This window comes from Lichenostomus cassidix, chromosome 20 (assembly GCF_008360975.1).
Source record: "Lichenostomus cassidix isolate B80296 chromosome 20, HeHo_3.0, whole genome shotgun sequence".
NCBI classification, from domain to species: Eukaryota; Metazoa; Chordata; class Aves; order Passeriformes; family Meliphagidae; genus Lichenostomus; species Lichenostomus cassidix.
This window is the reverse complement of record NC_139500.1, coordinates 7,064,284-7,085,268: the sequence shown is the minus strand read 5'-3', so window position 1 is coordinate 7,085,268 and position 20,985 is coordinate 7,064,284. Positions and strand designations below refer to the sequence as shown.

The 20,985-nt window shown below is 60.0% G+C and overlaps 2 protein-coding genes across 2 annotated transcripts; both read right to left on the bottom strand.

Moving 5' to 3' along the window:
- Window positions 1–78: 78 nt before the first annotated feature.
- On the bottom strand, window positions 79–8,940 carry ANGPT4 (angiopoietin 4). Its single transcript, XM_085079519.1, has 9 exons — window positions 8,243–8,940; window positions 3,887–4,042; window positions 3,552–3,673; window positions 3,014–3,246; window positions 2,415–2,530; window positions 1,874–1,975; window positions 1,629–1,795; window positions 719–849; window positions 79–632 (listed from the first exon to the last, which is right to left on the bottom strand). Exons 1-9 carry the CDS (start codon window positions 8,558–8,560, stop codon window positions 472–474), a joined length of 1,506 nt encoding a protein of 501 aa, XP_084935645.1. The 5' UTR covers window positions 8,561–8,940; the 3' UTR covers window positions 79–471.
- Window positions 8,941–9,765: 825 nt separating this feature from the next.
- On the bottom strand, window positions 9,766–18,591 carry RSPO4 (R-spondin 4). The gene is made up of 5 exons (XM_085079184.1): window positions 17,972–18,591; window positions 14,800–14,988; window positions 14,379–14,522; window positions 14,100–14,285; window positions 9,766–11,140 (listed from the first exon to the last, which is right to left on the bottom strand). The coding sequence occupies exons 1-5, from the start codon at window positions 18,048–18,050 to the stop codon at window positions 11,067–11,069; spliced, it is 672 nt and encodes a 223-aa protein (XP_084935310.1). The 5' UTR covers window positions 18,051–18,591; the 3' UTR covers window positions 9,766–11,066.
- Window positions 18,592–20,985: the final 2,394 nt, after the last annotated feature.

Sequence of the window (20,985 nt, the reverse complement as noted above, 5' to 3'; positions counted from 1 at the left end):
CTGTCCCACCCAGCTCCTCTAATCCTGCAGGGAAGCGGGACGGTGGGGGATTTACAATATCCAAAGGCAAAGCCCCTCTGAATGCACATGGTCACAGAGGTTTTCAGACCCCCATCACTGGGGGGGTCTTGTTCTTTGTCCCAGAGACAAAACCCTGAGGCCTAGCAGAAATTCAGGGAGAGAAGCTGTGGTGTAATCAGAGGGTTTCCATATGCTGGAGCCCACTTTGGCAGGTCTGACTTTGTCCCACTCCAGCTCCTGCAGCTCCAGCTCCTGCAGCGCCCTTCATCCCTGCCCACGGTTCCTCCAGCATGGCCGTGGTGACCTGCAGGCTTCTGGAAATGGGATAAACAAGAGTAAAAAATATAACTCATGGCAAAAGTTCCCTGAAGCAGCTGGGGCTGCTTAGCCACCGCCAACCATCCCTTGTCCCAGACTTCTCCCTCAGTGCTGGCACTGGCTGCAGGCACATCAGAAGCTGGTGGGTCGGATCATCATGCGGGTGCCCTTCAGGGAGTAGCTGGGCCCCTGGAAGTGGTGCCAGCGGATGCCGTTGAGCTTGCGGATGTTGTTCCGGGCTGGATAGTAGATGCCATTCAGGTTGGAGAGGCCACAGGCATCAAACCACCATCCTGTGGGGGGGGAGCATGGTGGGAGGGTGGCATGGTGGGCAGACACCCATGGGTGCTGTGTGGGGGTGTCCCCCTGCTTCACTCACCTCCCGAGAGCATCTGGGCACACTTGCAGAGACAGTTGTCATTGTCGGCGTCACGGGTGCTGAACTGGGTGCCCTGCAGTGCCAGGCCACTCTGCTGCCCGGCTGTGCCGCTGTAGTTCTGCAGTGACAGCCTGTGCCCAGCAGGAACACAGCCACTGGTCACTGCTGGGGGGCCACAGAGCCCCCAGCACTGCTCAGGGGGCCATGGGCTGCCATGAGCTGAACACAGAGGGATGCAGGCAGAGATCCTGCAGTTGTCCTCCTGTCCTGGGGCTCCCCAAGTGGGGAGGTTGTGCTGTGCTGGGGAAGAGAGGACCCCCCAAGTCTCCTCCAGTCCTCTTTGCTGGGGGTCAGCTCAGTGCATGCATGGGATGGATGGTGCAGGGGATGTCTGGGGTCTGGTTCCACCTCCAGCCCACCAGTGAAGGCCCCAGCTGCCAGCCCCCTCCTGCCCATGGCCACGACCACACAGCCATGGCAAGCTGGGCATTGGGAGCACAGGAATCTTCCCTGGACATGGACAGTCTGGGGATGCCCAACACCCCTGGGAGTGCCTGGTGGCCACAGCTGCGTCAACTCCCTTGCCCAAACAGTGAGCCCCAGTGCAAGTACCCAGGTTGCTGCCTGGGATAGGAACTCCCACTGGGATGGCAAATCCCACTGCTTTGATGCAATTTTATACATTAAAAATCTACTTCTCAGGAGCCCAGGGAGAGATTAAAGTGTCACAGCAATGTGCCTGGCACCTGACATCATAACTACAACAGGACAACCCAGTGAAGCCCCAGGTGATCCTGCACCTCCCTGGGGCACCACATCCAGCCCTTGCCCCTGGCCACTGCTGCCCACAGGGCTTGGGGACAGGTGGACATGGGGAGTGCTCAGTGGGTCCCCACAGTGCCTCTCCTACCTGTAAAACTGCCGCTCGCTCCCCAGCTGGAACTTCCCGTAGCTGGCATACACCTGGCCGCCCTCCCAGTCCTGCAGCTCAACTCGCAGGGCATAGGGCACCCGGCTGGTCAGTAGGTGCACAGCCTCATTCCCCAGCCAGTACTCCCCTGCCGCATCCCCAAAGCCCTGGGGAGCAGGAGGGTGGGTGGGTTTGGGGTGCGTGGGGTGCCCCCAGGGTGTCCCACTCCCTGGTCAGGCACTCACCTGCTTGTACTCCCTCCAGCTCCTCTGGAAGCTGAGGCTGCCGTTGGCACGCAGCTGGATGATGGTCCAGCCCCCTCGATCCGTCTCCATGTCACAGTATGCCTGCAAGGGGAGTGAGGGACAGGCTGGGGATGGCTTGGAGTAGGTGGCCAGGTGCATTTCTGCCAGGCTGGGCAGCTCAACATGGGTGCTCCATGGGGCTGGCTGAGGGCCTGGCCAAGGTGTGCTGTGCCCAGTGCCTGGCTGGGGGTCTCTCCTCCCTCCATGGCCTTGGGCAGGGGCTGGGGTCCAGTGCTCAGGGGTCAGGGTGCCTTTAAATTCGGTTTTATACCCCCATTTGGAAGGCTGTGCCAGCTCTGCTTTCACCCCATGGGCACTGCCTTCACCCCTAAGCTGCCCCCTATGCTGGAATGTACCATGCAACAGGGATACCCACTCTGGCGTGGGGCTAGTGGTGTGCACTGGGTGGCACTGGGGTGGGCAACTGGGGTGGGCAACATCCCAAAGTGTTTCAGGGGAGACCTCTCTGGGCTGTGCTCACCTTTTTGGGCTCGCTGAGGTTGGCAATGTGCAGGGTGTAGACGCCGCTGGTGCGGATGCCTGCCCGGCGCACCTCGGCACAGTCCTGGAATTGCTGCTCCTGCCCAGGTGACGTGGCTGCAGCACAGGGGACAGTGATAAGGCAGAAACCCTGCTGGTCTCGCAGCCCTGCCTGGTTTTGCTGCTCTTCCCTCTCCCTTTGGATGCCTTTGTGCTCATGGATTATTTTTCTTCCTTCTGCACTATCTCCTGAGGGCTGGGTGAGGCAGCTGTGCCTCAGGGGCTGCTGCCAGCCTAACCGTGGGGGTTTGCTGTGGCTGGGCATGGCATCAGGTTATGGACCCTTACCCGGGGGCTCCAAGCTGCTCCTCTGATGCAATGAGTGGATCATTTTCTAGTGGAAGGTGTCCCAGCCCATGGCAGGGTGTTGGAATGAGATGAGCTTTAAGGTCCCTTCCAACCCAAACCGTTCTATGATTGAATGTTTCCATGATTTTTGAGGTGAAGCCACTCAAACTGATCTTTAAGGGGCATCCAGGCACCCTCCTAGGAGGACAAGGAGCTTTCCCACTGCCCACTCTGCCTGCACACCGCGCTCACCTCTGCCCTGGGAGACGAGGCGCACCAGGCTCTGGACGGACTGGAGGAGCTGGAGCTGCTGGCGCTGGAGCAGGCTGGTGTTGGCGCTGGCAGCCAGCAGTGTCTTTTCCATCTCCTCGATGGTGCTGCTTTGCCGGCTCAGCAGCCGCTGCAGCTTCTCCTTCTCTGAGTGGGCCCCAGCCAGCTCTGCCTGCTGCTTCGTCTCCATCTCCAGCACCCTCACCTCCAGGATGCTGGGAGTGGGATGCAGCAGTGATGAGGTGGCAGAGAGGACCCAACTACAGCTGCGGTGTCCCGGCGTGTCTGCAGGGACCCACTGCTGTCCCCATCCCCTGCTGCACCCCTTGAATTGCACCCTCACCTCTGGGATGTGCCCAGCCAGGGGAACCCAAAGCCCAAGAGGCCATGCTGAGGCTGTGCAACCCCCCAGGGACTCCAGGGGTTGAAGACACCTCAAAGTGCAGTGTGAGGTGGGAGAGACCAGCCTCCCTGTGGGGTCCAAGGGCTGCAGGGGTCCCTGAGCCACCCCAGCCCCTACTTGTTTCTGTTCTGCAGCTTGTGGATCTCATTGGTCTGCAGCAGAAGCTGCTTCTCCAGCTTGGTGGTGGACAGGGAATTCTCCTGGAGCTGCATCTCGATGCGCCACGTCTGATTCAGCACCTGCCTCGGGAGCAGAGGGCACTGTTGGCATCCAGAGCCACACCACATTCCTGGTGTCACCTGGCCAGCAGGTTTCTGGCACACAGCCGTGGTACCTCTGCCACTCAGGCACTAAACCCTGCGTCACCTCAGGGAATTGCTTTTATCTGCAGACAAACTGTGGCACCCACTGTGGTCTCAGGGTGGGGGGACATGGGGACACCTGTGCCATACCTGGGCCTCCACGTCGGTGAGCTTGCGGCTCTGCTCGGCGCTGCGGTTGAGGAGGGAGCTGCCGATCTCCAGCATGGTGGCACTCTGGTTCTGCGCCGCCGTCTGCCGCAGCTCCGCCGTCTCTGGCTTCACACCGCTCTGGATGTAGCTCTCCAGCTGTGGAGGGCAGTGGGGATGCAGTGGGTCATTTGGGCACCTCACTGGGTCCTGTCTCAGCACCCCAGCTGAGCCTGGCACCACTGGGCACAGCCCTGTGTGTCAGCACGGCTTGACCAACTTCAGGGCCCTTAGAATCTTATCAGAGGATAGCGCTGCCGAAGGGGAGGCTCCTCAGGCACTGGCTGCCAAGATTCCTGGGCTGTGGTACCAGCTGGGGCCTGGCACGGGCTTGTGCATGCCCAGGTGTGCTGGCGAGCTGGAGCTGATGCCCAGCTGGGGTGTTCTGAGCCAAGCAGCCGTGCAGGGAGTGCCTGGCATTGGCATTGGCACTGGCATCAGCGTCAACTGCCAGCCCTCAACCACTGGTTTCCCAGGGCTGGGGATGTGGAGGGTGGGGGGCCACCATCGGCCAGGGAAGGTGGGTGTCCAGCACCCGGGGATGCCCCACCACGTGGAAGTACTCAGGGTTGAGAAGACGCTGGCTGTGGACACAGCTCGGACACAGCTTAGATGACGCTTCCGCTTTCCCAGCCCGCGGGGGAGCCGCCTTTCCAAAGGCTTTGCTATTTCTGGCAGCCCCGCCATGAGGTTCCCATTCAGCCCCTCCCCAGGGCGATGGCCTCGGTGGGGGCACGGTCCCTCGGCGGGGGCCGCGGGGAGCGGAAGGGGCCGAGCTGCCGCCCACGCTGGGAAAGCAGCCCCTGAGAGCAGGAGGGACAGGGGCTGCCCAGCGCCCTGCACCCCACAGAGCCTGCTGTCCCTGCAATGCCCAGATCCTGCTGCCTGCCTGAGCTCTCCACTCAGTGGTGCAGGCAGAGCCCCACATTCCCCTGCACCTCGGGGGGCTGTGGCCCTGAATCAGCAGGGTTGGGATGGTGCTCTCCCAGTGGTGTGGAAAGCAGGCAGTGGTGCCGTGATGTTCTGCACCACGGTGGGAATGCAGTGGTGCTGGGATACTCGGCACTGTGGCGGGCAGGCAGCCGTGCTGGGATGTTTGGCATTATGATGGGCAGCAGTGCCAGGAAGTTCAGCACCATGGCAGGCAGCAGTGTTGGGATGCTTGGCTTGGGAGCAGGGCCGGCAGCAGGCCAGGGCACAGGGCTCTGCACTTGTTTGGCATGACGAAATCCCACTGTTCCCTCCTCCCCTGCACCAGTCAGTCACAAAACCATCATCCTACTTTGAGCACCCGTGTGGGGCAGGAGGGTCTCGGGGCAGGAAGGTCCCAGGGCTGGGTGTCCCAGCCAGCATTGCCTGCACCCGACTCCCTGGGGATTTTCCCTCGCAGGAACGTGCTCTCAGGGAGGAAGCAGGGAAAGGTCGGAGAGTCGCGTCTGGAAAACATTTCCCCGAGCTGAGGGATTGCTGGAGAGTTTCCCTTTAACCACGTCGTTAATCTTGTTGCTCCACAGGGCTTGGGGAGGCCTTTTCTCCCTCTCAATCTTGCTTTTCGCTTTTTTTTTAAAAATAAACATATCTGTGAGCCGAGGGCAGAACATACCCACGGAAAAGGTCAGGCTGGCACTGGGGAAGGCTGAGAGCCCTGGAGATGGAGCCCTGGACCCTGGCTCCAGCAGCTCCCTGGGAGTTGGAGTGGGGCACAGTGTCCCCAGCTGTGGCTGGCATAGAGGACACAAGTGTGACAGACTCTGTGCTGAGGACAGGGAATCCAGGGTCGCCCCTCCTTCATCGCATGGGTGCTGATGTGAGCTGGGCTCAGAGTTTCATTTCTCCACCATAGGGGCAGAGCAGCTGAGGAGAAAGCTGTGGTGCTGTTTTGGTCGCACCAAAACACCACCCTGGAGCAGGAGGAATCCCAGGCACTCACTGTCCCCGTGCTAGGATCCCACTGCCCACAGCTGGATCATCCTGTGCTGCCTTCTTGCAGCCACATCCCTCCCCTGTCCCTGACCCTATCCTGCCCTGACATTTCTAAACATCCCACAAGCACCGGCTGGGGGATCCTTGAGCCAGAGGTGGGTGGAAAACCCCCAACCTACTGCCCATCCCAAGGTGAGCAGCATCAGCCCCTGTGCCTCAGGTACCCCTGAGCTGCCAATCTGCCACTGCCCCACTGGAGACCCCATTCCACCCTAAGTCCCTCCTAGACCCAGTGACACCATCAAATATTTGTGTTTGAACTAAAATTAATTCCTCTGGAGACAGGAGCAGCCGATGTGTGCTGGGTCCTCGCCTTGTCCCCACCATGGGGTGCTGCACATGGGGAGTGTGGGCCAGTCCCCCAGTGCCGTGGGTGGGGGTCCTGGGGGAGGCTGGTGCTGGGGATGCCTGAGGGGGCCTGGGGAGCTCTGTTGGGTACCAGGACACGTCCCAGTTTCTTGGCACCCTGCAGGGCTCCCCATGCCAGGGCAGAGCAGACGGGGATGCAACGCTGTTTACAATCTGTCCCTGAACCCAGTGCCTCTTTTGAGCCCTGGTTTGTTTGTTCAGGGCTGGAGTCCGACCAAAACAAGCCTTCTTGGGCAGCCCTGCTGAAATTTGGGAAGCCAAGGAACAACAGAAAAAAAAAAAGCTGCAAGCTGCCTCTAAACGGAGAGAGCCGTGCTGCAGGATGGGGTGGGATGGAGTGGGATTGTTGTGATGGGATGGATAGATAGAACAGGATGGGGATGGGGATGGAATGAGGTACTGACTGTCCAGTCCTCCACTGCCTTGTGCTCCTTGGGGCTGTGGGGAGGGGCACTGCTGCCCACAGCTGCCCAGATGTGCAGTCCCACTTTGCCTGTGGCTGTGTGCTCTGGACAGAGCTATGTGCACCCGTGGTGGGACCCCCAGTCACCTGCTTTGCTCAGCCATACAAAGGCTGCCCTCATCCCGAGGGAAGCTCAGAGCTGGCTGGGGCACACAGGGCACAAAGACACCAGAGCACAGGGACACCAAGGCAGAGAGAGAGCTGAGAGCACAGGGACCCCAGGACTCTGTGCACCCAGCAGATCCAGCAGGTTCTACAGTGATGGAGATTCAGTGCCACCAGCCAGGTTGTCACTGGCCTTGCTGACCCCTCTGCAACACCCTGGGCTAGCTTCCAGCAGAGCCACGGTTCAGCGTTTTCCCAGCTCTTGAGGAATTTGTTCTCTAGGATGGCTGAGGGGACAAGGAACAATGTCCTGCACGTCCCTGCTGCCTGCCCTGTCCCCCACAGCCAGGGTGGTTACCCAAGCAGTGTGGCTGGCACAGGCCATCCCCAAGGACCCCTACTCAGTGTGTTTTTCCCATCCTGATCCCTGAGTGCTGCAGGGGCTCAGTACATACCAGAGGCATCACCCAGGAAATGGGGGTACACAGGCACACAGGTCCCATTGCACCCTGCTGGGATACCACAGGACATAGATGTGGCTCTGCTGGGTCAGTGACAGCTGGGGACAAGCCACTTCCCCTCCTATCAGTGCAGGTACCCAGTGTTCCTGCACAGGGCATGGGGTTCAGGGCCCTCCACGGTTGTGTCCCCTGGGATGAGCTATTCCTGGGTCTGACGCAGGCAGCCATGCTCAGCTGGTGGGGGCTCCAGGAAGGAAACGCTGCTTCCTGCCTCAGGCATTGGGGATGGGGCAAACCAGTGGGGGCTGGGGGTGGCAAACATATGGGTACACAGCCCCTCTGGTGCAGCACCCCACTGCCCCCACCCTGCACCAACCATAGACCACCCAGGAGCCATGGGTCCCACACAGAGTCTCACCAAGTGCTGGGAGCTTTTGTGAAGCCCCTAAGAGGGAAAATGATGAAGCTGGAGAGATTTCAGTGGCCCCTGCCCTAGGGACCCTTGCCCTGCCACTGGCCAAATGCCTTCCCAGTATCCTCGCCTGGAACTTAGAATGCTGATCCCCAAGGGATGTTTGGCATGGCTAACGCAGCCAGGACCAGGAAGAGGCCTATGGCAAGGATGGACAGGGAATATAGCCTCAGTGGGAAGTGATCTGGGTGAATGATCTGCAGCACCCATGAGCTGCAGCACCTGGAGAGCCCACAGCAGCATCCCCTTCATGGAGACAGTGCCTGATGCCAGCTGCACACCGGCAGGGAAAAGCTGAGCTGGATGCTCGGGTGGGCACAGGCCCCAGTGCCCACAGCAGTGCCACAGAGATGCTGCATGCCTGGGAGGTGGAAACAGATTCCTGCCCACACCACCCCACATCCCACACCGCACACACACCCCACAACTCGCACCCCACACCCTACCTTCAGCAGCCACTGGGTGCTGTTCTCCAGGATCCTCTCGAGGTGCCGCAGGCGCTGCGCAGCCCCGTGCCCGGCGGTGCCGGCCGGCGAGTCCCTCTGGAGCAGCACGTTGGCCGGGCCGGGGACAGCGCCGGGGGCGGCCGGGCAGGGCAGCGGGTCAGCCTCGGGCAGCACGAAGGTGTAGCTGCAGTGGCCATGCTGCACGCGGTGGTAGCGCCGGCGGCCGCCGCCCTCCAGCGCCCGGCGCTGCGCTCCGGCAGCGCACAGAGCCGTCGTGGCACAGGTCAGAGCCACGAGGCCCAGGCTGAGCGCCCGCATGGCGCGGGGGTCCCCGCGGGACCGGGGTGCCACGGCGGGGGATGCGGCGGCAGCTCGCTGCGTGCCGGGATGGTCAGTGAGCGCTCGCCGCCGCGTCCAGCCGCGGCGATTTCGGCATTTCCTCCCTCTGAGCCGGCGCTGGCCGCCCCGGCCTTTTATCGCCAGCCCTCGCAGGGGGAGAGGGGAGTAAAAAAAAAAAAAAAAAAAAAGAAAAACAAAGGAAAAAATCTGTTTAAAAACAATACTTCTATCTTTTTTCTTTCCTCTGAGTCCACTGCGGGGAGATCAAGTTTCACACGTGATCTATAAATGTCTCTCTCTCTCTCTCTCTCACATACAAACACACACACACAAAACACTCTCACACACATTCGCACACGCAGCCCCGTCCCTCCCCCGGCCGTTCTCTGCTCAACTTATTGCACATCCTGGGCTGGGCAGTGCCACGGCAGAGCCAAGCCCTCCCACCCTCCAGCCCAGTGAGTGCCCCTGATCCCCCAGCACCCGCTGGGACTCGCTACACCCAGGCACCCCCATCCAAGGCAGCACAGCTCCCTCCCTGAGTCCCGCCTATTTATAATGCCAGCGGGAGCCAGGCCTGGATTTGGCTGCTCTGGCCATGGGATGAGTCCATGGGGACCAGGACGAGGGCTGTGTCCCAGGCAGAGCTTGGCAGGACACAGCCAGACTGTGCATGGGGCTCAGAGTGCCCAGATTCCAGGCCAGGGGTCTGCCAGGGGCTGATGGACTCTGACCAGAACTGGGGATCAGCATGTCTGCCAGCCCATGTACTCGGACAGGATCTCGGCTGTGTCCCCCAGGAGGGGACAATCCCAGTGTTGGGGACAGGGTGCCAAGAGAATGCCCAAGCATCTCAGCAGAGGGGGATTTTCTCCACCCGCCAGGAAAATCCCCTGGTGATTCCTAGACCCTGTGGAATGGCAGTGTGAGTATCACACTTGCTGCTTGCTGCAGTGCTGGCTCAGGAAAAGAGCAATGCCGATGGTTCTTTAAATAAAACCTGAAATAAGATCTTTCCCCAATACCCCGGTGCTGGGGGGCCAGGGCAGGGTGTCCCCCCACAGGAACCCAAGCTGCAGAACTGGGGAATGTGGCTTTACACCGTGGCCACAGCCAGCATCCCAATCCCCTGCGGCATCAACTTGTGGGAACAGAAAAAACAGGGACGCAGGAGCGATGCCGGGGATTTAATCCATTTATTTGTCATGAAGCGATCGCAGGAGCTGCTTCGGCAGCTTTGTGCCGGCTCTGGGGCTGGCTCGATGCTGACACCCAGCGCTCCCATCCTGAAGGGTCTGTGCAGCCCCCGCAGCCCCGACACCCCGCGGCCAGCCCCGACTTCCCCCTGCTCACGCTCAGGGCAGGGACTGGGAGTTCGGACCCCGGCAAACCTCAAATGCAGAGCTGCCTGCGGCTGGGGCAGCGATTTGAGCACATATATGGTAAATATATCGATAGAGCCCTCTGTGCCTGTGGACACACAGAGTGTGGCAGGGAGGGACAAACTGGCATGCCGAGGCTCAGCACCCCATGGCTGTGCCCTCGGTGGTGGCTGGGAGGGGACTGGGGTGCTGCTTCCAACATATCCTGGTTTGGGGATGCAGGAGGCAGCAGCATCCCCTGGCCAGGCAGGCACTTGCACTGTTTGTGACCCTGTCCCAGACCAGATACAGCTATGGTCACCTCAAATTCCTGTGCCCACATCCTGCTGGGAGAGAAGTTTTTCAAGCCTCTCTGTGAGCCTGAGGATGGCAGGATTTGGCCCATAGAGATGCTGAGTGCTGGGTTGGCATGGTCCCTAGAAGAGTTCCCAGTGTGGGGGTCCAGCTGCTCTCCAGGCCCCAGGACAGCAGAATTTGGCCCTCAGATGTGCTGGCAGGGATGCTGAGCACCAGGTTAGGCTGCTGTGAGCAATGGCATCGTCCCCAGTAAGGTCCCAACTCTGGGGTCCCAACCCTGGCAGCCCTGCTGCTTCCCATGCTGGTGCCTGAGGATGTGGGACACCATCCAGCACCTGGAGCAGCTCAGTGGTGCACTGTGCCCCCCAGAACTCCCATAAAATCAGGATGCTGTGGAGCCTGTGTGTCCCCTGTGTGTCTCCCAGCCCTGGGGGACAGTATCCAGGCAGGCATCAGCTTCATTAGCAGGGTCCAACCCCTGGTCTAACCCCATCCCACCCGTCTGGAGGAAGGGAAGGGATGAAGCAGGCTAGGGGAGAGGGAAGACCAGAGGAATAAAGGAGCCACCCCCTCCCCAAGCCCTAGGGCTTTGCTTTGGACATTGCAAATTAGATTTTCTGAAAAGGAAATGTTTTACAGGCCATAAATTTTCTCAAAAGAAAAGGGGGATGGGGGAGCAGGGAAAATTGTGCAACTTTTTTTTTCTTTTTGTGGATGGAAAAACAGGGGTGATGTGGCTGGAGCACCGTGGCAGGAGCTGGTTGGGAGTTTCTGCTGTGGTGCTCCAGCTCCCATCGTGGTGCCTGCTAGGTGCCCGTGTGCCGCTCTGTCTTCGGCTTCTTCTGTCGCTTTTTGCCTTTATTTTTGGGTTCAGTTTTCTCTGCAACAGAAAAAGGAGGAGAAAAGGCAGGTTTGCTCGTTAGCCAGGCAACGTGATGTGACCTGAGCCCCATCCATGGGATGCTGATCCCATACCCTCCCTCAGGGTATTAGTGCTGGACCCAGTTTCTGATTTTGGAGACTCCAGAGCTTTTTACAGGTCATGAAACAGCAGCGTGGGTCTGTGAGAGGTCTGAGTGTGTTGGTGGCATGGGCAGAGGGACACTGGTGTGTTGTCCCCACATCTCCCATGGCTGGACTCTAAATTCTGATACCCCAAAGCCCCAGGAATGGGCTGGGGCAGCTCAACCAAAGCAGGAGCTGCCCAGAAACACCCCAACTTCCCTCTGAGCAAGGACTGTGGATGTTAGAGAGGGACAGTGGCTGCTCCAACACCCCAAAGCCATGGCACAGCTGTGCTCAGCTCTGCCATGGTGTGGGAATGTGCCTGCCTTCTCTCTGGAGAGGAAGGTGCTGCCCACCACCATGGGACCCAGACAGCCCCTTGGAGGATTTGGGCATGGTGGGAACAAGGTGGCTTTGGGATGCATCCAAGCATAGGTGCTACTGCTCTCCCTGTGGATGTCCCTCCACGTGTGGATGGTCCCCATCCCATGGCACAACCAGTGTGCTGGTGGAGGCTGGATGCATCCCAGTAGTCAACACACTGTCAGCTTTGCAGGGTCAGGTTGTTGGGACCCAAATCTCTGCTCACCCCAAGAAGCTGCCCCACACATCCTCCAGCTGGCCGAGGTGTTGGTGCTGAGACACCAAAGGAACAGGGATTCAGGATAAACCCTGCCATGCCACAGGCTCCAGTGGGAGGGGGAGTCCATGCTAAGGAGCAGAATGGTTGCCCCAAAAACTGGGCAGCTTTGTCTGTCCTTGCTCCCCTGTGCCCACTCCAATTAGAGTGACATGAGGGGGGTTCAGTGGTGTGAGGGACACAAGGGACCATGACTGTCCCCGACACAGCGTGTGCCAGCACTGTTGTCCCCAGTCCCTTCTGAGGGCTCCAGTTCTTGTCCTGCCTGGCTGTTTCTCGGCTCTGATCTCCCAGACAGTTGCCACCCACAAAGGAGAGGGCACGGCACGCACGCCAAGCGTCTGGAGAGCGGGACAGACACCCAAGGCAGATTTACAGCAGCGCGAGGGGTTTGTGCCACGGCCAAGCGCGGCGGCTTTTCCCTTCCAGCCGCCTGGATGGCTCAGAAGTGGTGGCACAAATCTCTCATCACACGGTCGGGTCCGGCTGCCTGCCCTGGCTCGCCTGGGCTGGGGGTGTCTCGGATGCATCAAGTGAACTCCTCGTCCTCCTCCAGCATCTGGATCCCATAACCCAGCACTTGGCCAGGCGGGCAGGAGCCTGGGAGCGAGGGCAGACGCACGCTCTGCCGCGGCAGGGACGCCGAGCAGCCTGCCCAGGAGTGGGAGACATGGAGGGGCTGCTCTCTCCTGCAGGGGCTGCATGGGGGACACTCATGGGATTCCTTCTGCTGAACAGGGGACAGGCCTGTCTCTGAAGCTGAACCCAGATTAGCAGCCAGTTCCTGAGCCCATCACCATAGTCCCAGGGCTTCCAGCTTGCAGGAGCAGGACCCTGGGCAGAGGCAGGAGGCCAAGAACTTTTCTGGGGTGCCAGTGCCTTCTCAATCACCTCACAAGTTGAGGTGCCCCCAAAACACTGGCACAGCAGTCCCTAGCAGCGGGAGCCACTGTGTGCCAGGCAGGGCTGGGCATGGGCATGGTGCTGCAGGACACAGTGCTCCAGAGCAGCCTGTCCTCCCACACCAAATTTCTCGCATCAAACTGTCACCAGCTCTGCGGGTCTGGAGCTGGCACAGACCAGCAGGGAGGGGAACATCCTCAAAATCGATGCCACCTGGCACCCCAAAGACGTGAGTTGGGACCTGGGTGGGGAAGAGAATCGAGCAGCTCCTCTGCACTGTCAGCAGGAAAATATTATTTATGATTGATGGTGCTGGGATGAAGCCACTCTCCTGGCTCCATGGCCCCCGCCCAGCACGCACGTCCTCTGCTGTTGCCCCCCTTCATCCTTTTTCTCTCCACCCTCACAGTCCTGTCCTCTCTGATCCCCGCCACGCTGGCGGTGCCGGCCGGCTCATCCCATGGCCCAGAGTGATCCCGCAGCTCTGAACCGCAACCCTTGGTGGCTCAGATCTGCTGCCAGGCACTACAGATCGGTATCTCATGCATCCCCCTTTCTGCCAGTTATTAAGTGGAGATTTATTAGGGTAGCTTCAGTCCAGACGCCTGCATCCAAAAATGACATCAGCCACATCCTGGTTCCCATCGCCAGCCCTGCACCCGTGCACGCACCGCCTGCACGGACGCTGCAGTGGGTCTGGTGCTGTGAAAGGTGGGGGGATCCCTGAGCCAGGGAGCCCCCAGCCTGGGGATAAGGTGGGGGAAAGCGCAGAAGCATGGAGAGAACATCTGGCCAGATGAGCCATGGAGGGGGATTCTGCCCTGGGGTGTCTCCCAAAAACTTTGGCCATCAGAAATCCCCTGGGTGATGCCCTCCTGCTCCATGAGCACTCCAATTTTTGGGGACCCCAGAGATTTTTGTAGGAACCTCCCCTGTGTGTCTCAGCCCTCCTTACTCACAGCTGCGGTGCAGAAAGCCTCCCTTCACATCGTGGCAGAATGGGAGCTGGAGCTCAGCAGCCTCATCCCACCACGGCGGTTCATGCCAGTGCCCAGCCCAGCCCAGCATGGAAGGGGACACCAGCTGGTCCCAGGCAGTCTCGGTCACTAGGGCTGCTCAGCACATGTGCCTGAGATGACGGCTTTGCCCAGAATTTCAAAATGCCTGGGAGATGACAGCATAGCTCGCCGGCCACTGCCAGACCCCTGCTGCCACCGTCCTCCTGCAGTGCCCCTCGGGCTCACTTTGGAGGGGCACGAAGCTGCCCCTGGCCCGGTGGCGCGGAGCTCACCTCCCGGGCAGTGCTTCTTCATGCGGCACCTCCTGGTCTCCTGCTGCGCGGGGCAGGCAGTGCCCTCCTCCCGGGCAGCCTCCGGCACCTCCCGCACCCTCGTCTCCACACCCCACTTGCAGCCGCAGGTCCGGCTCTCGTGGGTGCAGGCGCTCCACTCGCTCCACGGCCCCGGCTCGCACGTCTCTGCGGGGACAGAGGAGCAGAATGCGATTGGTGGCTCCTCGGCGCCAGGCACGTCCCCAGGGGCGGCGGGCACGAGGTGCCGGTGCTGCTTACCTTGACACTCGCGGGTGCCGGGCTCTGCCGCAGTGCCGGGGGGACACTGCCGGAAACACTGGCCCTTGTACAAGTAAAACTTGTCCTTGCACTTCATGCAGAAGTCCCTGCTGAAGCAGCTCTCGCAGCTGGGCGACCTGCACCCTGCCGGGAAGGACGGCCGGTCAGCGGGACAGCCTGGGGCATGTGGCGCCCCCGGCACCCACCGAGGACCCAAAACCTACGGGGTCTAAGATGCAGCTCTGGGCAAGGGAAAACGGGACGAAGCGCCCCATCCCAGCCGCCCCTGGATCCAGCGCCACCAGGGATGCTGTGGGAAATGAAGCCATCGCCCTTCCCACAGCGCTGGGACCCGAAGGGTGGCGAGGGGAGCAGGGGGCACCAGTAGGAGAAGGGGGACCCCGGCTGGCGCGGGACGTACTTGTGCATCTGTTGACCTCCAGACCCCGCACACCAAAGTAGCCCGGGGGACAAGTGTGGACGCACATCCCGTACTGGCGGATGCCGTCCCTCCAGATAAGCAGGAAGAGCCGTTGGTGGCAGGTGATGCAGCCGTTGTCCTCAGAGCACAGGACACAGCCCGTGCAGTTTTCCAGCAGGCCGGCACTCGCTGCAGGGACAAATGGAGGAGGGCGCTGTGCCGCAGGTGCCGAGGTGCCAGGGAGGGTCCCAGCCCCCTGGCAGCCCCTCTCTGATGCACCAGGGTGACAGCGCTGTCCTGTCTCCCTGCAAATACCACCCCATCTCTTCTCTTCTCCTCAAATCCCCACCTCTGCCCATGCTGGCAGCCTGGGGACACATGGAGCTGCTCCCAGCTTGGTCATCACTGATGACCTCCATCATTCTGAGATCCAGACTGAGGGTTTGCCCCGTGCCCAGCACTGTCCATGGATGATAGCCTGAGCCTTATCCCAAACTTGCCTTGCCCGACCCGTGGGAAGTGGAACAACCACTGGGTCAGTGGGTGGAAATATGCTCTGACCTGGATTAATCAGTTGATGCCTGTTAAGTGTCAGAGGACAAAGATCATTTTAGATCTGTTTGTTTGTTCAAGAGCCTCTACTGCCTCCCTGGCTGCCTGTGCTGCACTCCCGACCTGTGTGAGGCTGGCTGACCCTGAGGTGGGCTCTTGTTCCCAGGGACAAGGACAGGGTGCCAACACCCAGAGAGACACTGCCAATTGTTCTTGCTCCTCGAGCCCACAGAAAAGCAGCCTGGAGGGATGCTCCTGGCACAGGGGCATGTTGGGAGCTGAGGAGCTAAGCACCGAGCTCTGGGGGCTACACACACCCTGCATCTTTTTGCAACCCCAGGCTGGCTGGGTATCATGAAATGGGCCACTGAACCCCTGCATGCAGGCATCCAATGCCTTCACCACACCCCTGTGTTGGGAAGCGTTTGCTTGGCTCTGGTAGCACAGCCTGAGTGCCAGTGACAGTGCCAGCAGCCCCAGTACAGTATGCTTAGGACCTGGGCTCTGTAGAATCATGGAATCACAGAATGGTTTGGGTTGGAAGAGACCTTCAAGATCATCTCATTCCAAGCCCCTTGCCATGGGCAGGGACACCTTCCACTAGCCAAGGTTGCTCCAAGCCCCATCCACCTGCTGGGTGCTGCCTGGCATGGACATAGACTCAGCCCTGAGAGCAATGCCTGGCACTGGTCCCTCTGACCCCAGGAGCTGCATCAGAAGCATCCCATGGCTGTGGGGCTCGGGCAGAGGTGCTGGAGAAGCCGGGGAAATGCTGGCAGAGGATTCTGGCTGACAGTGATGGCAGCCCCGTGTGCTGGTCCCTGGCACAAGCCAGTCCCTGGTGCTGTGGTGGCATGCATTTGTTCCCAAGCTGGCTCAACCCAGTCCCTTTGCTGGGGCACACTGTCTGGGACAGCAGCACTGCCAGAAGCCTTCATTAGAGCTGCATCTGCTGGGAGCGCTAACGAAGCACCTTGGATCCATTAAGTTGTTATGGTCTCCGTTACATATTTACCAAACGCTGACAACATTTGTGTTCCTGGCTGCAGCTGGAGTGGCTTCCCTGGAGACCCGTGAATTTACGAGCCTCTTTCCCTTCCCTAATTATTTTTGATATTTAGGGGTTTTTTTGCTGCTCTTCTTCCACCCCCAGCCAGGGTAGAGAAGGTGGGGATCCCTGGATGGACTCTGGGGCCTCTTTCCTCTCACTGGCTTTGGAAACAGCCCTGTGGTATGGAGCTGGGAGAAGTGGGGTCATGCTCCTCCACCCCGCAGTGCTGCTGGCATGGCACACATCTCTGCCACCAGGAGCGACACTGGGAGCCACCACAGAGCACAACAGAATGTGGCTCACACCGAAACCATGGGATTGGATTAGGGAGAAGTGGTGGGTTCTTCTCTTTCCACCCCCTGGCTGAGCTGGGATGGGCACTGGGCAGGGGGTACAGTGGGTATCTGAGCTGTGGTGGACATGGGTTTGATATGCCCCATCTCTGTCCACCCTGTGTTCAGTCCTGCTGGGAACCAGGAGTGTCCAGGGCACTGGACTGCCCAGACCAGAGCTCCCAGTGCCAGTAGGAAGGCTCTGGTGTACTGCAGATCTTTCATGGCTCCTGGACCCTGTGCTGGCCTTTCTGTGCTGGTTATCCCAGGGGATATAACATGTCTGGGGTGTGAAGCCATGTGAAGCCATGGCTGCCAAGACCCAAAGCCCTTGGAGCATTGGGCTACTCACCATCAAGCAGTGGTAGCTGGAGCCCCTCTTGGTGCCAGGCTGTTTCCCATCAGGGGTGTTTTGGCTATCAGCCTGGCCACCCACATCATCACACACACCTACTGCCTCCGCATGCCTTTAACATGGAACAACTTCAAGGGAGGCACTCTGGGCTCCAGCCCTGAGAACTGGTCCTGGGAGGTCCTGTCTCTACCCTCGCACACATTGGCCCCAAAACCAAGGTATTCCTGGCACAGAGCTGAGTACCAGCCTTGGACCCACTCCCCACAGCCAGCTGGCACTGCCCGGTGAGGGGACAGGAGCCAGTGCCCAATGGAGGGGGCACGTGCCTCGGCATTGCCCCAGCACACCCTGCCCTTGCCCAGGCACCGAGCAGTGGCTCAGCTGGTGCCTCTTCCTGGAGGAAGGATGGGGCAGGGGACAGGCAGTGCCTGCCATGGCTCTGAGCATCCTTTCTGGAGGTTTTACTCCTAAGGCACTTAGCGTGTTATGCAGAGAAGGGAAATACTGGAAAATCAGCCAATTTTGTGCTATCCCCACTGTGTCTGGCTCTGCTGGGGTTTGCAGAGCTGGTCCCAGTGCCAGCCAGCATCCCTTGTCTCCTGCCAGCCCCAAAGGCAGAGCTGGCAGGGGGCAGGCAGTGCCGTGGGGCTGCGCTCTGCATCTTCCCGCTCTGCCAAGCCAGCCCTGTGCTACGCACCCAGAGGAGAACACAGACGGTCCTGAGGGGAGCTCGAGGGGACGGGCTGGGGAGATGCTGATTCCTGGCACCCTCCAGCCCTGGTTCACAATCCTGTCTGCTCCATGCAGGCAGGGCACCCAGCCTGGTGTCCCAAAGCCACCCTGCAGTACCCGAGCGGGACAAGCCCACTGCGCACACTGTACCTTGCTTCTTCCACCGGTTCTGCGTGAGCATTTCCATGGAGCTGACGAATAACAGCAACATGAATATTATCCACTGCATCTGGGCAGGAGTAATTTCGGGCAGGGAAGGAATCAAATCATCCAAGCGGCTGGCGGGCTCGGCTCCTGCCAGAGCCGGTGAGGGGCGGTGGGAGGGCGACGAGCTGCTCCGGGCTCACACCATCCCAACCCAAGCTTCGGGCACTCAGCCACACTTCAGGGCAGCATGAGCCAGTGACACTGGGGCAGGCTGGGGCTGTCAGGCCCGGGCAGTGCTCATAGTGGCGGGGAAGTGCCGGCTGCTCCGGGGAGCTCTGCCTTTATAGCCAGTATCAGCCCCCTCTCCTCACCCTCCCCTTCAAATTAATAATAATCCTTAAAAAAAAAAAAAAAAATTCCCCAGCAGCAACAAAGAGACTGGCAAACGCCCTGGCTGGATCCCCCCGGAGCACTCCAGCCACCACCTCGGCTGGGAACCGTCCCGCCGTCCCGCCGCGGTCCGACTGTCCCGCTGCCATCCCAGCGCCGGGGTCACAGCGAAGCCCCCTGCGATTTTGGGGGGGTGGAGCCAGGCGGGTGACGCTGCCTGCGCCTGCCCCCCCGGCTCAGCCCCCCCCGGCTCAGCCCCCCCAGCTCAGCCCCCCCGGCAGGGCTGGGGGGGCCAGTGACAGCCCCCGGGCAGGGCTGAGCCCCCCGGTCGCCGGGAGCCGCGATGGGTCTCCGGCAGCTCCGGCGGCGGCTGTGGGTCTGCCCCGGCTGTCCCCGGGATTGCAGCTGACTCTGATTTTCCGAGCGCTTCTTAACTCACCTCCCTCCAAGCTGAGGGAGCGGAGCTGAGCCGAGCAGAGCTGTGCCAAGCTGTGCCAAGCCAAGACGAGCTGTTCTGGGCTCCCACGCGGTTGTCCACACCCCTTGTCCCATGCTGTGCTCCTCAAAATCCACCCTGGGGACTATGCCTGCAGGGGGATGCAGCACAGGAGGAGCACACCTCACTCGCCAGGTACCCGAGGAGATCTGTAGGCGCAGGTCTGCATCCTTGGACCCCCACGCGCTCGTCTCATCGTGCCAGCCCTGTGCCAGGAGCCATACCTGGAACACCTTGGTGACCTCCCAACAAGGGCTCCAGGGCCATTGGCCACCAGTGACAGCCCCCGTGACAGCGCATCCACCCCTGGCATCACCGAGTGCAAATCAGTACACGGTGCCCCTCTCCTCCCCCCCAAGAGGGGGTACGAAGGGTCTTTCTGGGCACACAGGACCCCTCTGAGCACCCTGGGGCAGATGATCATCCACCTGCTCATCCCATACGCCAGTGAACTGCAGGGCTCCTTCCACCTGGGGTGATGCTCTGGGTCTGCATTACCTGGGAGGGACGAATGGGCTGGAAGTCGCTGAGCACCAGCAAAATCATTGCACTGCAGTGGACCAACCATGGGGCCACAGTAGATGTGTCCATCAGTGTCCTGGGGTGTCTGACTGTGCCCAAGGAATGTACATTTGTGTTACTCTTCTCTCTACCCTTTGAATTTCTTCCTCCTGTTTCCCTTCTCTCCCCCAGTCCCCCTAAGCTTCTCTCCCCACTGCTCCCATCCAGCACTGCTGCATTTCATTCCTGAAGGGTTAATGATCAGACAACAAAGGAGCCATTTCATACCCCTTTGGCTTCACTGTAGGAAACCAGGAGTAATAACTGAGGAAACCAGGAGTAATAATGGTTGGGATCACTTTAGGTTTTTTTTCTAATTACAAAATAAATTGAAAAATTACACATAAAATGCATAAATTGCAGCATCTGGCCCAGTCGAAATTTCCATCAACAACCAAATCTGCAGCATGGCATCACCATCAGGGGTTTGCAAGGGCTGGGGGGCCCATGAGGACATGGGGATGCTGCTGCCATGCCAGCACAGAAAAATAGGGATATGGGAATGGCATTGGGGATATCTGAGTGTCTCCAAGTCCTGGCTGCTGGCTGCTGCACTGGTGTGGATAGCCATGACCCGAGGGAGACAAGGGTGCCACAGGGCAAAGTGCTGCCACAAGTCCTGTTGGGTGCCAGCCCAGTTGCCCTGGAGCTGACAGGGAATTTCCTTGTTCAGACCTGGAAGACAAACACTGGGCAACAGCCAGGGAAGCACCTCATTCCTGGTCACACTCTCCGGCTGCTGGCATGGGTGAGCGGATATTGGCACAAGCCTTGGCAGGGTGACCCGTCACAGGAGGACACACTAATTAGACAGCTGTCGTTAGTGCTCGATCCTCAGGGCAGCACGGGGTCATTGTTCAGCCTGTCTCCAGCTGCTTGGTATCACAAAGGATTTGCCAAGGGTGGCAGAGGTGCTGTGGCAGAGGTGCCCCTGCTGCTGTGTGCCAGGTATCCCTGAGAGAGCAGAGAAGTCCACGTTTCCTTTGTCTATTTATGGCAAATCCAAATGGCAGTGAGAGGAGAGGTGGTGTCTGCTGTGTAACTGGGCATCTGGCAGCCCTCTGTTGTGCTGGGAGGGGTTTGAGGGGCTGCGGGGACGGGGAAAGCCCAGCTGATGGTGCCAGGGCAGCATCCGCGGTGACTCAGGAGTGATGCTGGGGAGAAGCGAGGCTGAGCCGCGGGTGATGCTGGCAGCTCCCGGCTCCTCACGCAGCCCTGCTCCACGCCAGCACAGAGGGAATGAAATGTTCCTCCTCCGTCTTCCAAAGCAGAAGGGAGAAAGTGTCCAGAAAGATAATTTGGAAAGTTTGTTTGACACTTGAGCAAACTTTCATCTTCGGAAAAATCTTGGTGACCTTCCAAGGCTGCACCGCCTGCTTCCCGGCACGGCCGGCGCCCCAGGGCACACGCCCGTGGCACCATCCCAGTGGCTGCTTTCGGGATGCTCAGGGCTCTGGAGGGGACAGTGCGGTCCCGCCGGGCCCACAGGTCAGCAGGGATGCAGTCACAGAGGTGGTGGCACAGGGATGCAGGCATAGGGATGCAGGTGCAGGGATGCTCCTGGCAAAGG

What these genes read in the sequence shown, in the direction of transcription:
- ANGPT4 (XM_085079519.1), bottom strand. Translation starts at nt 8,560, where the DNA reads ATGCGGGCGCTCAGCCTGGGCCTCGTGGCTCTGACCTGTGCCACGACG. An exon ending in GCACCCAGTGGCTGCTGAAG is followed by an intron (nt 4,043 to 8,242) that starts GTAGGGTGTGGG and finishes TGCCCTCCACAG; the next exon opens with CTGGAGAGCTACATCCAGAG. An exon ending in TCACCGACGTGGAGGCCCAG is followed by an intron (nt 3,674 to 3,886) that starts GTATGGCACAGG and finishes CTCCCGAGGCAG; the next exon opens with GTGCTGAATCAGACGTGGCG.
- RSPO4 (XM_085079184.1), bottom strand. Translation starts at nt 18,050, where the DNA reads ATGCAGTGGATAATATTCATGTTGCTGTTATTCGTCAGCTCCATGGAA. An exon ending in GAACCGGTGGAAGAAGCAAG is followed by an intron (nt 14,989 to 17,971) that starts GTACAGTGTGCG and finishes TTGTCCCTGCAG; the next exon opens with CGAGTGCCGGCCTGCTGGAA. An exon ending in CGGCACCCGCGAGTGTCAAG is followed by an intron (nt 14,286 to 14,378) that starts GTAAGCAGCACC and finishes CTGTCCCCGCAG; the next exon opens with AGACGTGCGAGCCGGGGCCG.